Source organism: Salvelinus alpinus, chromosome 16 (assembly GCF_045679555.1).
Source record: "Salvelinus alpinus chromosome 16, SLU_Salpinus.1, whole genome shotgun sequence".
NCBI lineage: Eukaryota > Metazoa > Chordata > Actinopteri > Salmoniformes > Salmonidae > Salvelinus > Salvelinus alpinus.
Genome location: NC_092101.1, coordinates 39921727 through 39938325, shown reverse-complemented (window position 1 = coordinate 39938325; position 16599 = coordinate 39921727). Strand labels below are relative to the sequence as shown.

General features: G+C 43.0%; 1 protein-coding gene across 2 annotated transcripts in view; it reads left to right on the top strand.

The window, feature by feature from the left end:
* LOC139541501 (collagen alpha-1(XXIV) chain-like) overlaps positions 1-16599 on the top strand; it is a 316499-nt gene that overhangs the window by 43311 nt on the left and 256589 nt on the right. For both annotated transcript variants that reach the window (XM_071346202.1, XM_071346201.1), the window contains exons 4-7: positions 538-591; positions 5489-5542; positions 14350-14403; positions 15300-15353. In XM_071346202.1, coding sequence (XP_071202303.1) covers positions 538-591; positions 5489-5542; positions 14350-14403; positions 15300-15353 — 216 coding nt within the window. The remainder of the gene's footprint in view (positions 1-537; positions 592-5488; positions 5543-14349; positions 14404-15299; positions 15354-16599) is intronic.

The following is a 16599-nucleotide window of genomic DNA, read 5'->3' as shown; positions in this document are numbered from 1 at the left end:
AGTTAACAGGTGAGCTCCGTACTCCGTACTCCGTACTCCGTACTCCGTGGAGTGGATGTGTGCATTCGTGGGAGTTTCTTATGCATTTGTGGGATGGCAAAAAATCTACCACATAACATACCAGGTTTAATGTAATAAAAATCCTGTTTTACCAGTACTTTACTAGAGTCTTCAGTTCCAACACTGGAATGTAAAAGTGTTGAGCACATGTGTGTTGCGCTTTTTTCTCTCCTTCTTCTTTTACATCTTGCGTCCAAACAAACATGAAGTGGAATCATACCATGTGTTTCTTCCTGCGTTGACAAAGAGTTATGTTAATCCCAGAACTGGCTTAAAGCTTTGCCATTACTGGTTTGGAGAACATTGGCCTCTCTTAAATATAGTAAACAGAGTATCCACCTCCCCACATCTGCCTGTACATTAAACAGCATTTAGAACTTATTTGCGTGTCTGTGACGTCTGTGTCTCTCTCTCTCCTCTTGTCCTTTCTCTTCTCTCTTTCTTTTTTCTCTCTGTCTCTTTCTCTCTCTATAAAAGGGTCCTCCTGGTCCCCGTGGTCTACCTGGTCCTGCTGGGAAGAGAGGAGCTCGGGTGAGTACTGTAAACTGTGTTTTACCTGTCTGTGGACAGGTGTGATGTCACTGGGGTGTCATCGAGCCTTAGAAGGTGCCACTCCCTTCCCTGATGTGATAGGCAGCTTAAAAGATAAACATCACAGACGCAGCTGAACACTAGCAGTGTTTTATGTACAGTGTTGTACGGTGCTACAGTATGTTGTTATAAGATCTCTAAAGGTCATGATGGATTTTAAAATGGCAACTTCAAGGGTTATTCCAGGACATGTCAGGAAGTAGCTAGTTGTGGTCCTCAGTACGGCCAATGTGAGGTCAGGTTTATTGTCCTGGTGAGGCATGTTAAGACTGAACCTGCCAGAGAGCACAGATGCACACAGCTCACACACCCACTCTGTGGCTGAATACACTTCTCAATGCACTCTCACGTCGTCACCATCAATCCACAGACACAAGCTAGACACAACCCATATGTCTTTGGTTTGGCTGTGTTCACCCCAGTGATCCAGCACCATGACAGAGCTGCTGACAGACATGCTAGTGGTTTATGTGATTCCAATAAGAACCAGGGATGAGCTGTAATGGTGCGGCTGAATGAGATGGTCCTGTGAGAGGAGAACACATACAATGTTTACAACACTGGGCCAAGGTAGAGCATCAAGGTAGAGCATCAAGGTAGAGCACCAAGGTAGAGCATCAAGGTAGAGCATCAAGGTAGAGCATCAAGGTAGAGCATCAAGGTAGAGCATCAAGGTAGAGCATCAAGGTAGAGCATCAAGGTAGAGCATCAAGGTAGAAAAAGCAGCGCCAGATGGGGCTGTGTCACTTGTGTTGTTGAGACTGAACAACGCTCTGATCATTACGCTCTGATCATTACGCTCTGATCATTACGCTCTGATCATTACGCTCTGATCATTACGCTCTGATCACAGCACTGAGGAGATCATTCAACAGCACTAGACATGATTTGACCTAAATGCCCTGGCATTTGAACATTCTGCTATCTACAGTATTAGAGGGAATGGTATACATTTATGCTTTGAGAGAGGTAGTTACCTGGTGCGTGCGTGCGTGTGTGCGTGCGTGCGTGCGTGCGTGCACAAGTACAAGTGCAAGTACATGTGTATGCCTGCCAGATATAATAATGATAATAATAATGATAATAATAATATTAATGATAATTATAATGATAATGATAATGATGATAATAAAGATAACGCTAATAATAATGATAATGATGGTAATGAGGATAATAATGATAATAATGATAATAATGATAATAATGATAATAATGATAATAATAATACATTATGATGATAATGATAATAATAATGATAATAATCATGATGATAATAATGATGATAATAATAATAATGATAATACTCACGATGATAATAATAATAATGATTATACTAATAATGATAATAATGATGATAATAATAATGATAATAATAATGATGATAATAATAATGATAATAATACATGGGACTTATATAGTGCTTTTCAAGGACCCAAAGTCGCTTTACAATTGTGAATTAATAGAAAAACAAAAAAACAAGAGTCAAAACAAAACATCAGACTAAACAAACATCAGACTAAACAAAACATAAGACTAAAGAAAACATCAGACTACTAAACAAAACATCAGACTAATAAACAAAACATCAGACTAAACAAGACTTCAGACTAAACATAACATCAGACTAAACCAAACATCAGACTTAACAAAACATCAGACTAAACAAGATATCACACTAAACAAGACGTCAGACTAAACAAAACAGGCTTTAGTGGAGCAAGTCGAGAGTTTCAAGTTCCTCTGTGTCAACATCATCAACAAACTATCATGGTCCAAACACACCAAGACAGTCATGAAGAGGGCACGACAAAACCTTTTCTCCATCAGGAGACTGAAAAGATTTGGCATGGCTCCCCAGATCCTCAAAAGGTTCTACAGCTGCACCTTCGACAGCATCCTGACCGGTTGCATCACCGCCTGGTATGGCAACTGCTCGGCATCTGACCGTAAGCCGCTACAGAGGGTGGTGCGTACGGCTCAGTACATCACTGGGGCCAAGCTTCCTGCCATCAAGGACCTATATAATAGGCGGTGTCAGAGGAAAGCCCATAAAATTATCAGAGACTCCAGTCACCCAAGTCATAGACTGTTTTCTCTGTCACCGCCCGGCAAGCGGTACCGGAGCACCAAGTCTAGGACCAAAATGCTCCTTAACAGCTTATACCAGCAAGCCATACTGCTGAACAATTAATCAAATGGCCACCAGACTATTTACATTAACCCCCCCCATTTGTTTTGTACACTGCTGCTACTCGCTGTTTATTATCTATGCATAGTCACTTCACCCCTTCCTACATGTAAAAATTACCTCAACAACCTGTACCCTCGCACACTGACTCAGTACTGACTCGGTACCCTGTATATAACCTCGTTATTGTTATGTTATTATGTTACTTTATATATTTATTTTTATAAGTATTTTTTACTTTAGTTTATTTGGTAAATATTTTCTTAACTCTTTTTGAACTGCACTGTTGGTTAAGGGCTTGTAAGTAAGCATTTCACGGTAAGGTCTACACTTGTATTTGGCGCATGTGACAAATAAAGTTTGATTTGATTTAAACAAAACATCAGACTACTAAACAAACATCAGACTAAACAAGACCTCAGAATAAACAAGACGTCAGACTAAATAAAACATCAGACTACTAAACAAAACATCAGACTAAACAAAACATCAGACTACTAAACAAAACATCAGACTAAACAAAACATCAGACTAAACAAAACATCAGACTACTAAACAAAACATCAGACTAAACAAAACATCAGTCTACTAAACAAAACATCAGACTAAACAAAACATCAGACTACTAAACAAACATCAGACTAAACAAAACATCAGACTACTAAACAAACATCAGACTAAACAAAACATCAGACTAAAGTTAAACCTGAATATACTCAAGGGGAGCAAAGGAGAACCTCTCTCGGTTTTCGTCTTTGTAATGTCTTCTTTAAAACACGTCACTTCTCTTGGTTCCGCTTGTTTAGTGTGAGTCAGACAGACAGGGACCCTCCAGCAGCCAGTCAGGCAGGCAGTAAACATTCTCTACATGTAAACTACTGTATAATGGTAAATCCCTGTGGGACCTAACTTTGGAGACATATGGTTTGCATACGGTGTGGTGACTCATAGAGACATAGACAGTCAGGGGGAGGCTTCATTATGTGGTGAAAAATGGCTGTAATGGGTGGTTGTGTCTGTGTGGGCTGCAACCTCTGCTGCCTCAGCAAGATACAGACCTCCAGACCTCACTGTACTGTACCTTAGCTTAGTCCCACACTCCACAGGTGGCAGCACTTTAAACACACAGAACAAACCCCCACTTTAAACCATCTCCTCTGAACTGAGAGAGATGGAGGGAAGGAAAGAGATAGAGTGGGGGGAGAGAGAGTTACTGTGATGGAGGGGGAGAAAGAGAGGCAGGTAGTGGGGTAAATTAGGACAGGGGGTGGGAGGAAGGTAGAGGAGGAGAGAGATTCCTTGTTATGGAGTTTCTCGTGGAGGAGAGGGAGGAGAAGGAACAGGAGGAAGAGGAGGAGGAGGAGGAGTGAGCTACAGTGAATTTTTCCTTTCTGCCATAAAAACCACATGGTCTCAGCCAGGCAACCTCACCAAACACTAAGTGGAGTTAAAGTCATGGAAAGTAGAGTGCCAGGGGGACAGGTTGGTGAGCTGGGTGGTAGAAAGAGATGATGGCAAGCACCACAACACAACCCAGTGTCAGAGGACACTCAGACACCTGTAATCCACTAGCTGTGGGTTATCATTACCTCTCCAGTATATCTCTGTCATCTCCTGATCACAGCCATTATGGTGACTGGTTACTGTTAAATTAAAGAGAGCAGAGTCTTACCTCATGGCTTTAGTGTGTAGTGGGTGTTTTAGAGGGAAAGCAGTTTAAGCCAGGCAACAGCATTGGTACAGATGTGTGTGTGTACGTGCGTGCGTGCGTGTGTTTGTGTGTGTGCGCGTGCGTGCGTGCGTGTGTGGGTGGGTGTAATTGCGCATGCACGTGTGGTTGTTCCCACGTGTGTGAGTTGTTCTCAAATAAATGCATGTGTGTGTGTGTGTGTGTGTGTGTGTGTGTGTGTGTGTGTGTGTGTGTGTGTGTGTGTGTGTGTGTGTGTGTGTGTGTGTGTGTGTGTGTGTGTGTGTGTGTGTGTGTGTGTGTGTGTGTGTGTGTGTGTGTGTTATAAGTTGTTCATTTGAAAGTGCATTCCTGTGCGTTTTAAAGGTAGGGCAAAGTTTGGCACATGAAGAGAAATGACGGAACATATAATAATATATGTGTAATACTCAACTTCTTACTACTTCACGGTCAATGAATCACTCATTCTAGGTAACAGCAGTTTTAGCAACACATGTTTGACTTCTCTACCTTTAATCTCTGTAGCTAAGAGATCGTATGACTTAGTCTAAATGCTATGCTGTTAGCTGTCACTGTGATATGCTGATAGTTTCTCACTCTCTCTCCCTCTCTCTCTCTCTGTCTCTCTCTCGCTCTCTGTCTTTCTTTCTCTCTCTCTCTCTGTCTGTCTCTCTCTCTCTCTCTCTCTTTCTCTCTCTCTCTCTCTCTCTCTCTCTCTCTCTCTCGCTCTCTCTCTTGCTCTCTCTCTCTCTCTCTGTCTCTCTCTGTCTTTTTTTCTCTCTCTCTCTCTGTCTCTCTCTCTCTCTCTGTCTCTCTCTCTCTCTGTCTCTGTCTTTCTCTCTCTCTCTGTCTCTCTGTCTCTGTGTGTGTGTGTGTTTCTCTCTCTGTCTGTCTCTCTCTCTCGCTTTCTCTCTGTCTCTCTCTCTAACTCTCTTTCTCTCTCTCCCTCTGCCTGTTTCTAGGGTCCTACTGGTCCACATGGAAACCCCGGCTTGCCTGGTCCTCCTGGTACCAAGGTGAGTGCCCTTCTCCTGGGTTTGGGGGCACAGATGTCCCCCTGGGGCTCGAGAAAGAGTCCTGGTTGATGTTGTGGTGATGTGGGGGCTTTGATGAGGGGTCAGCCTTGACCAGTTTTATAGACAGGGCCCTGGCTGTAATGTTCAATGTCATACTCTGACTCCTAGACTCCTTTGGTCCAACGGACTAACCCTTTGGACAATATAGACTCTTCCCAGCCATTGCCATAGTGAAGACCAGCAGCAAAGTTTTTATTGGATGGAAAGTGCCCCCTGGGCATGACGGAGGCCTTTGATTGGCTGCTCTATGCTGATTGACGAGGGGAAAATGCCTCTGTCTGCCATTTGATTGAGTAGGCATTAAAGGGGAGGGGCGGGATGGAAGGGAAGGTGTTGAAATAGGTGCATGGAAAAAACCTGGTGTTGGTGAGAAGGAAGGAGTGTTTATTAATTTGTTCTTGGATGAGAAGGACAAGAGAAGGATACACGTGTAGATGGATTTGGTTTTTCCATAGAGTATACGTTGCAGCTTGCTGTGATGTGAGTCCCTTTAATGACTCTCAAGGCAAGGGGTTGACTTGACTTCTGTCCTGAACTGGTGGGTTGTTAGTTGAAACGCTCTAGTCGACTGGGTCAAGTTGAGGCTATAGGAATATTACAACAATACTCACAGTAACAGGTATAGCAGGGGCTGACATCGTCAATATGTTATTATTTTTACAGTATGTTTTAGTGATTGCAGCCTGATGTTCAGGCTCTGTTAATATGTACAGGCTCTGTATTACCGATCCTGAATCCTCTGATTGGAGATCAATGACTTCAAGGCAGTTTACATATTTCCATATCACAGTTTATTTGGGGAATTATTATTAATGATTATTATTTGGGTATGCAAGACGTTGATATGTTCAAGGGAACTTTACCATATCAGATTCCCTGTCTACACTCAATTCAGAGTGCTCCAAAAACGTAGCGAATGCTTTTCTTCTCAGAAAAGCTGTTTCCTGAATAAAGTCATAAATAAAGTAATTGTTGTGATTCAGGGGGAGAGTATTATGAAAGGGAGATCTTAAAGAGTTTCAGTAGAAACGTCAACATTGGGGCCCACCAGATCAGATCATATGGCCCATGTGTTCTGACTGAAACATACTGTACGTGATTATACTGGAGCCTCAACTAGCTGGCCAATTTCATACCATATTTCATATCGCTCCAGTAATAATTTGTTTTGCAATAAAAGTGATGATGATAGGCATTTATTTAGAGCTCTGTGATTGTGTGTTTTGGGTTTGAGGTTTACGCCTCATTAGCGTACATTAGATCAGGTTTTAAGGGGGAAGGGCCCCGCTACGGTGGTTTGAAGTTTACCCCTCATTGGCGTACATTAGATCAGGTTTTAAGGGGGAAGGGCCCCGCTACGGTGGTTTGAAGTTTACCCCTCATTAGCGTACATTAGATCAGGTTTTAAGGGGGAAGGGCCCCGCTACGGTGGTTTGAAGTTTACCCCTCATTAGGGTACATTAGATCAGGTTTTAAGGGGGAAGGGCACCGCTACGGTGGTTTGAAGTTTACCCCTCATTAGCGTACATTAGATCAGGTTTTAAGGGGGAAGGGCCCCGCTACGGTGGTTTGAAGTTTACCCCTCATTAGCGTACATTAGATCAGGTTTTAAGGGGGAAGGGCCCCGCTACGGTGGTTTGAAGTTTACCCCTCATTGGCGTACATTAGATCAGGTTTTAAGGGGGAAGGGCCCCGCTACGGTGGTTTGAAGTTTACCCCTCATTGGCGTACATTAGATCAGGTTTTCAGGGGGAAGGGCCCCGCTACGGTGGTTTGAAGTTTACCCCTCATTAGCGTACATTAGATCAGGTTTTAAGGGGGAAGGGCCCCGCTACGGTGGTTTGAAGTTTACCCCTCATTAGCGTACATTAGATCAGGTTTTAAGGGGGAAGGGCCCCGCTACGGTGGTTTGAAGTTTACCCCTCATTAGGGTACATTAGATCAGGTTTTAAGGGGGAAGGGCCCCGCTACGGGGTTTGAAGTTTACCCCTCATTAGCGTACATTAGATCAGGTTTTAAGGGGGAAGGGCCCCGCTACGGGGTTTGAAGTTTACCCCTCATTAGCGTACATTAGATCAGGTTTTAAGGGGGAAGGGCCCCGCTACGGGGTTTGAAGTTTACCCCTCATTAGCGTACATTAGATCAGGTTTTAAGAGGGAAGGGCCCCGCTACGGGGTTTGAAGTTTACCCCTCATTAGCCTACATTAGATCACATTTTAAGGGGGAAGGGCCCCGCTAAGTTTGAAGTTGAGAGGAGAGGATGAAAGGAGAAGAGGGTGACAACATCAAACTCCCACACTGCCTTGGGGCACTAAAGTAATGATGGAAAACGATCCCACAATTCTTGGGTGTGATTTAATTTTTAAATTTTATTTCACCTTTATTTAACCAGGTAGGCCAGTTGAGAACAAGTTCTCATTTACAGCTGCGATCTGGCCAAGACAAAGCAAAGCAGTGCGACAAAAAACAACAACACAGACGCAGGAAACTAGAGAAAAACAGAGAGATGTACACGGAGAGAGAAAGAGAGAGACAGAAAGACAGTGACACACACACACACACACGAGAGAGAGAGAGAGAGAGAGAGAGAGAGAGAGAGAGAGAGAGAGAGAGAGAGAGAGAGAGAGAGAGAGAGAGAGAGAGAGAGAGAGAGAGAGAGAGAGAGAGAGAGAGAACGCCTGAAGCCAAGCAACCACAAACCTAACGATACCTTTGTCTGATGTTCATCTATCCTGAGTATTCTCCTAGGTGGTAACGGTAGCCTGGAGAAAACTCTCTCTCTCTCTCTCTCTCTCTCTCTCTCTCTCTCCCTCTCTCTCTCTCTATATCTCTTTTTCTCTCTCTCTCTCTCGCCTGCGTACCTCTTAACTTCTTATGGCTGCAGGGGCAGTATTGAGTAGCTTGGATGAAAGGTGCACAGAGGTGCCCAGAGTAAACAGCCTGCTCCTCAGTCATAGTTGCTAATATTTGCATATTATTATTAGTATTGGATAGAAAACACTCTGAAGTTTCTAAAACTGTTTGAATTATGTCTGTGAGTATAACATAACTCATATGGCAGGCAAAAACCTGAGAAGTTCCACTTCCTGTTTGGATTTTTTCTGAGGGTGGCAGATTTTCAACCAAGCTCTCATTGAAATTACAGCGAGATATTGATGAGTTTTCACTTCCTACTGCTTCCACTAGATGTCAACAGTCAATAGAACTTTGTCTGATGACTCTAATGTGAAGGGGGGCCGAAGGAGACAGGAATTAGTCACCACTGCCACGAGCTGACCATGCTTTGACCACGCGCGTTCACGTGATAGGCAGCTCCGTTCCATCACTCAACTGAAGTCAATCTAATTCTCCGGTTGGAACATCAAGATGTATGTTAACAACATTCTAAAGAGTGATTCAGTACATCGTTTGACATGTTTCTACTGACTGTTATGGAACTTTTGGACATTTCGTCACGTTATAGTGGACGCGCTTTGTGACTTTGGAATTGTTTACCAAACGCACTAACCAAAGTAGCTAATTGGACATAAATAACAGACATTATCGAACAAATCAAGCATTTATTGTGGACCTGGGATTCCTAGGACTGCATTCTGATGAAGTTCATCAAAGGTAAGGAAACATTTATCATGTATTTTCTGGTTTCTGTTGACTCCAACATGGCGGCTAATTTGGCTATTGTTCTGAGCGCCGTCTCAGATTATTGCATGATTTGCTTTTTCCGTAAAGTTTTTTAAAATCTGACACAGCGGTTGCATTAAGGAGAGGTATATCTATAATTCCATGTGTATAATTTGTATTATCATCTACATTTATGATGAGTATTTCTGTTGAAACGATGTGGCTATGCAAAATCACTTGATGTTTTTGGAACTAGTGAATGTAACGCGCCAATGTAAACTCAGATTATTTGATATAAATATGAACTTTATCAAACAAAACATGCATGTATTGTGTAACATGAAGTCCTATGAGTGTCATCGGATGAAGATCATCAAAGGTTAGTGATTCATTTTATCTCTATTTCTGCTTTTTGTGACTGCTATATTTCGCTGGAAAAATGGCTGTGCTTATTGTGGTTTGGTGGTGACCTAACATAATCGTTTGTAGTGCTTTCGCTGAAAAGCATATTTGAAATCGGACACTTTGGTGGGATTAACAACAAGATTACCTTTAAAATGATATAAGACACATGTATGTTTGAGGAATTTTTATTATGAGATTGCTGTTGTTTGAATTTGGCGCCCTGCACTTTCACTGGCTGTTGTCATATCGATCCCGTTAGCGGGATTGCAGCCATAGGAAGTTAAATAAAGACCCTCTTTCCAATGAATGTGGCTCATCTTCCTTGTGTCTTTTCCTCTGTTGCAGTAGAGTAGGCTGGGCTCGTCACCTTTCTGTTCTGAATCACCAGTCGTCATATAAACCATCCAAATAGCTGGAGCACTTAGCAACTGTGGAACACCTGGCATTTGAACCCGTGATCCTCGCTTCATTGGTTTTCCGAGTTCCGACACTTGAAGTTCCCTCCAAATAGCATAGCACCCATGAGCACCAACAACACCCCCGTGGTATGTCTAGTTGAGAGGGTTTTACTAAACCATATCACCTTGCTGCTCTGCTAATGTAAACCTAGGACTAAGACCTGACTGGATGGGATCTACACAACTTCTCTCTCTGGCTTTTCATCGTTGAGGTGCAGTGAAATAGGTTGTTTTAATGGGTCAGACATAGTAGTACAGCACCACAGGAGAACATTAGGGTTAAATGTATTGCTCACATTGACAGATTTTCACATCATTGGCTCAGGTATTCGAGTCATCAACCTTTCGGTCACTGGCCCAACGCCCTAACCACGAGGTTATCTGTCGCCAACACCTTAGAGGAGGAAGTAGCTCCACTTGTAAAGCAGGCATTATTTGACTGCTCAGCCTCAGACACACAGAGCCCTGGTCTGGTATGGTGGGTTTTGCTAACTGGTTCAGACCCAGCCATCTCTCTGACGGGGATGTGGGCTGCGCTGTGCAGACAGCAGTGGTGTGATGGCTGTGGCCAAGTCGTTAACCTTACCTTGTCTGTGGTGAAAGTTGGTTGGCACCAGATGCCCCTGTAGTTGATGGAAAAGCTTCAATTTCGAACCCAACCCCTTCAGTGTGGGACGTTAAACAAAGGATGCATATACACTGAGTGTACAAAACATTAAGAACACCGGCCCTTTCCATGACATAGACTGACCAGGTGAATCCAGGTGAAAGCTATGATTCCTTATTGATGTCACTTGTTTAAATCCACTTCAATCAGTGTAGATGAAGGAGAGGAAACAGGTCAAAGAAGGATTTTTAAGCCTTTAGACAATTGAGACATGGATTGTGTATGTGTGTCATTCAGAGGGTGAATGGGCAAGACAAAAGATTTAAGTGCCTTTGAACGAGGTATGGTAATAGGTGCCAGGCGCACCGGTTTTAGTGTGTCAAGAACTGCAACGCTGCTGGGTTTTTCACACTCAACAGTTTCCCATGTGTATCAAGAATGGTCCACCACCCAAAGGACATCCAGCCAACTTGACACAACTGTGGAAAGCATTGGAGTCAACATGGGCCAGCATCCCTGTGGAACGCTTTCGACACCTTGTAGAGTCCATGCCCCGATGAATTGAGGCTGCTCTGAGGGCAAAATCGGGGGATGCAACTCAATATTAGGAAGGTGTTGTTAATGTTTGGTATACTCAGTGTATTATACCATTTCCTTGTGCTACCCCTTGTCAATTCCATTGTAATTGTACTGTATAATTTCAATGTGAAAATTGCTTGTCTTTAAGTGGATAAGTGCTGGTTTCAGTTGTTGTTTCAGCATGGTTGGAGAGAGAAGCGTACTTTATCTAAATCTTCCTGACCGCACACGTACAGAGAGAAGTGTACTTTATCTAAATCTTCCTGACTGCACACGTACAGAGAGAAGTGTACTTTATCTAAATCTTCCTGACTGCACACGTACAGAGAGAAGTGTACTTTATCTAAATCTTCCTGACTGCACACGTACAGAGAGAAGTGTACTTTATCTAAATCTTCCTGACTGCACACGTACAGAGAGAAGTGTACTTTATCTAAATCTTCCTGACTGCACACGTACAGAGAGAAGTGTACTTTATCTAAATCTTCCTGACTGCACACGTACAGAGAGAAGCGTACTTTATCTAAATCTTCCTGACTGCACACCTACAGAGAGAAGTGTACTTTATCTAAATCTTCCTGACCGCACACGTACAGAGAGAAGTGTACTTTATCTAAATCTTCCTGACTGCACACGTACAGAGAGAAGCGTACTTTATCTAAATCTTCCTGACTGCACACGTACAGAGAGAAGTGTACTTTATCTAAATCTTCCTGACTGCACACGTACAGAGAGAAGCGTACTTTATCTAAATCTTCCTGACTGCACACGTACAGAGAGAAGCGTCCTTTATCTAAATCTTCCTGACCGTACACGTACAGAGAGAAGCGTCCTGTTTTCCTCTCTGGTTTGTCAGAAGGAGATCTCGGACATTGATGGATGTGTTCTGGTATGACCTTTGAGCCTGGTGTAGATGCCATGGGACAGCAGCAAGGCCTCTTGAGGTTTCCCAGTTGATGCTTTTGAAACACTTTGCATCCTAAATCAGCTAGCTAACACCACAGAGACACACACATACACAAGCACACACCGCAGTAACCCGACACACACACACATTATCCATCAATGAGTCATGACTGACTCATCCTCAGACCCCAAACCCCCACTCTGTGCTAGAGGCAGGGGGCGGATAGAGAAGAACTCTTTGTCTCTGTTTGTAAATTGTTTTGTGAAATGTGAGGTCTGAGGGAAGAAGGGAAGAAACAGAGGGATGAGAATATAAATAAGAACCAGACCTGTGTGTGTCTGACGTGCCTGGTTGATGTACTGAAATCTGAAAAGCTTCAGTTGACGGTTGTTATGACGATGGGCTAGTGGAACCTGAAATAGGCTTTAAATGAACACCATGCCCTGTTGACCTTCTTCAAATAAAGGAGAGAAGGACTTGGGGCTTTCACATACACACACACACACACACACACACACACACACACACACACACACACACACACACACACACACACACACACACACACACACACACACACACACACACACACACACACACACACACACACACACACACACAAATACACAAACACCCCTCCCTGCACTTTGCAGCTGAATGCTTGAATGGCCGTCAGTCAAAACAAGTGAAATGCTATGCTCCAAACCCCCAGAGACAGAGTGTGAACTACTGGGGAGCCAGGGTGGAGTTAAGCTCTCCTGAACGAGACATAAGCTCTTCTAAAGGCAACAAAAGTCTAACTTTGAGGGGGGTCTATAAATATTGCTAATTTGACCGAGACGCACGCCGACAGCAAGACGCATCAATCTTACCGGAGAAAACATCAGAGCATAGTGCCCCTTATGTAATACTCTTTTTGACCAGAAAGCATCAGATAAATGGGCTACACATACTGAGACAGAGGGGCGATGTCTTGCTCGCTCAAATGCTTTCTCTGGTGTGATAGATGCAGCCACTTGCGAATTAAAGGAAAAGTATGAAACATTATTTTTCAAATTTTTGGGAAAATGAATACTGAATGTTATTACTGAATACTGAATGTTATTACACTTATTACACTTATTACACTTCTGGTTTGTGTAACAGATGTCTCTTTCCATTCTTCAAATGGCGCGTGCACCGTGCACTGTTTGAATGCTGGAATTATTTTGTAGTTTGAAGTGGTTTGTTTGACAATCAGATGAAAACATCTGTTTGTGTTCATGACACAATGGAAATGTAATACATTTTACCATTAAATGACAAGCGCGTGCACACAAAGAGGCCCCCCCGAATGTCACGGTATACTTAGCAGGTCATCTTATATTTATTTTTTTCATTTTGTTTTACTATTTGTATAAATATTTTTTATGACAGAATTTAAGCAGTTATAATTCATGGTTATTGTGTGGTAAAATAAAACAGGTCATCAGTAGTGATGGACAGGTATTGATTGTAGTGAAGCTATCTGACGTGTCACATGGACTCTGTCTGACATATATAAACTTGAACTCTGTCTGACATATTATGTTTATAAAGGGAAAAGTATGTCCAAAATGCAGTCATGCTTTTGTATCATTTTGTCCCTTTGTTACTATATATGTGTTTCCACTGTCTGTATTTCCTCAGCTCTGGGGCGGCTATGTAACTCAATCCACATCTATTCAGAGTGTTGGGTATGGGCTGAAAGAGAGGCCTAGGAGCCTTCCTAACCAATCGCAGTTGTCAATATCTCAGTCAGATCTCATTGGCTGTATAAGATACCTTAGAGAAAGCGATGACAAACTTAAATCACTGATGAACAGCACAGATCAGTCAGTCAGAAAGGAGATGAGAAGAGGTGTCTGTAAAGAAGCTTATCCAAGTTCCCCTCACTGAGGACTGGAGTTTGTTTGGGAACCTTACCCTGTGTGAATCAGCCTGTGTGGTTTCCACTGTCACTTTGTTCTTATTGCAAAACACTGTTGGACCTCCTTCTCTTTTAAAGAGATTTAGATTATGGGAATCGGGTGGTGAACTTTGCCACAGTATGGAGCAGCAGAGATTACATTTTAACTTTGACCCCCCCTGTATGTAGTGAAGGGTGCTGCCTGCTATAAATAAGTGCTGACCCTCTGTGTGTCACTGTCAGGGCTCCAAGGGCGATCCAGGACTGTCCCCAGGTCAGGCCCCGCCAGGAGACAAGGTAAAGACTCATCTGGCGTAGTCTCCCCCCCTCTCCCTCCCTCTCTCCATTCCTCTCTCTCTCCCTCTCTCTCTCTCTCTCTCTCTCTCTCTCTCTCTCTCTCTCTCTCTCTCTCTCTCTCTCTCTCTGTCTCTGTCTCGCTCTCTCTTTCAATTCAATTAAATTGACTTTATTGACATGGCAAGTTCATTATTACTTACATTGTCAAAGTATACATATAGAAAGAATGAAATAGATATATTTATATATATATAATATATATATATATTTATATATATATAATATGTATATATATTTATATATAAATAAATGGTGGGACCAACAGCAATAATAATACTAGTAGTGGACATGGGATTACCATTAACAACAACTACAACAACAATATTAATCAGAACAACAATACATTAAAGCAATGGTAGTAGATCAGTGTCAACATGACTGAGAAGACACATGACATGGTATGAAAGACAAAACAAAACAAGATGGGAAATATTATCGACATTACGTTGCACTTTTCACTGGCTGTCCCTCAGGTTGTGGCAGGAGGACACATATTTGGTTGCCAAAACTGCACATTTTGGCTTTTCAGCTCTCTCTCTCTCTCTCTCTCTCTCTCTCTCTCTCTCTCTCTCTCTCTCTCTCTCTCTCTCTCTCTCTCTCTCTCTCTCTCTCTCTCTCTCTCGCTCTCTCTCTTTTCACTGTGTGTTTTTATCTCAGTTACCTCAGTTTCAGTCTCTTCTTACCCTTATCTGATATTTTTTAATAGTTAAAATGTCTTTACCTGGCGAATATTGTCATATGAAAAGAGTCTTGCTAAGAACTTTTTCTTCTACTGTGGTCGAAGAAGGAGGGATCTAACTAATGTTGCTGTCATGGTTTCCTCCCTCTGTTTCCAGGGTGACAGAGGTCCACAAGGTGTTCCAGGTCCAGACGGGTTCGCAGGTCCAATGGTAAGAGTTCAGTGGTTAACGGTTATAACACCGTTATGCAAAATATTAAGTACCTTACTGTAATAGATGTGCAGTAAAATGGGCGAAATAAGCTTTTTAGAAGAAAAAATATTTCAAATGCAATAATTTTGCTAGGACTGTCTGGAAGGGGTCTGAGTGGGGAGGGGGAAACTGAAAAATATCTGTTATTGGCAGAAAGGTTTGGAACTTTTTTTGTTATTGGTCTATTAACCAATTTACTGCATGGTGATGTCACCATGGAAAGGCGACACTCCCGCCCATTCAAACCTGCTGATTAGTAAATACCACTGATCAAATACATTTTTTTACACTTTTATAGGGTTAGTTTCATCAGCTGTTTTACAATAGGAATTTTGAATGCACTGGGCCTTTAACCTCTAGCTGTGCCAGAAACAAATGATCTAAGCAACTGGCGTGCCATTGGCTCTTTAAGACATGAATAATGAGAACGGTCCTGATCCAAAGAGATTATCCGATTATCAGTTTGAGTTCACTGCATGAGCTTCTGTCCTGAATCTGAGGCATTTCTGCTCACCTCACACACGATTTCCCCCTCCTAGGTGTTACCCACACCTTAAGCAGAGGCTTCCAGCGGTCCCTGGCTGTGGTCAGGAATCAGGATAATGTTACCCAGCCACAGAGAACGTCTGTCTCTCAGACAGGGGCCGGGGGGCTCCTTGTCTTACCCCACCCCCCCCCCCCCCCTCCCTCAGCCCACCCTGATATCGCGCCGTTGGGCTGGACACACACACATTCACAGATACACACACAAGGGCAGCATAGGGAGGTGGCGTCGCCGCGAGACCTGTCTGCAGCCGAGCTCCCCTGCCAGAACCTGAGAACCACCAGGGCCAAGGGTCATCTTTAAGAGGAAAGGCAGTCTGAGGGAGTTTATGGCCCCGATGACAGGCACACTTTCTGATGCCTCTTCAAAAGAGCAAATGGCGTGAGGAGAAGGAAGAAGCAGGGAAGGAACCAATTCAGTTCATACATCAGCACACACAGCAAAGCTCTCTCAAATGTATTCAGTTTAGTCTCAGAGTTAAGAGCGTTTATCGGTCTCCACATACTATAGCTGGCTGTGGACTGCTACTGTACTGCTACTGCCCCTAGTCTTACTGTAAGGGGTGCGTGTTGGTGGCAGGGAAGTCAGCCGCAGGAGAACCAACTTGGTCTAAACGGAGTTCTTTAATAAATGCTGACAAAACTCCAAAACAACCAAAAT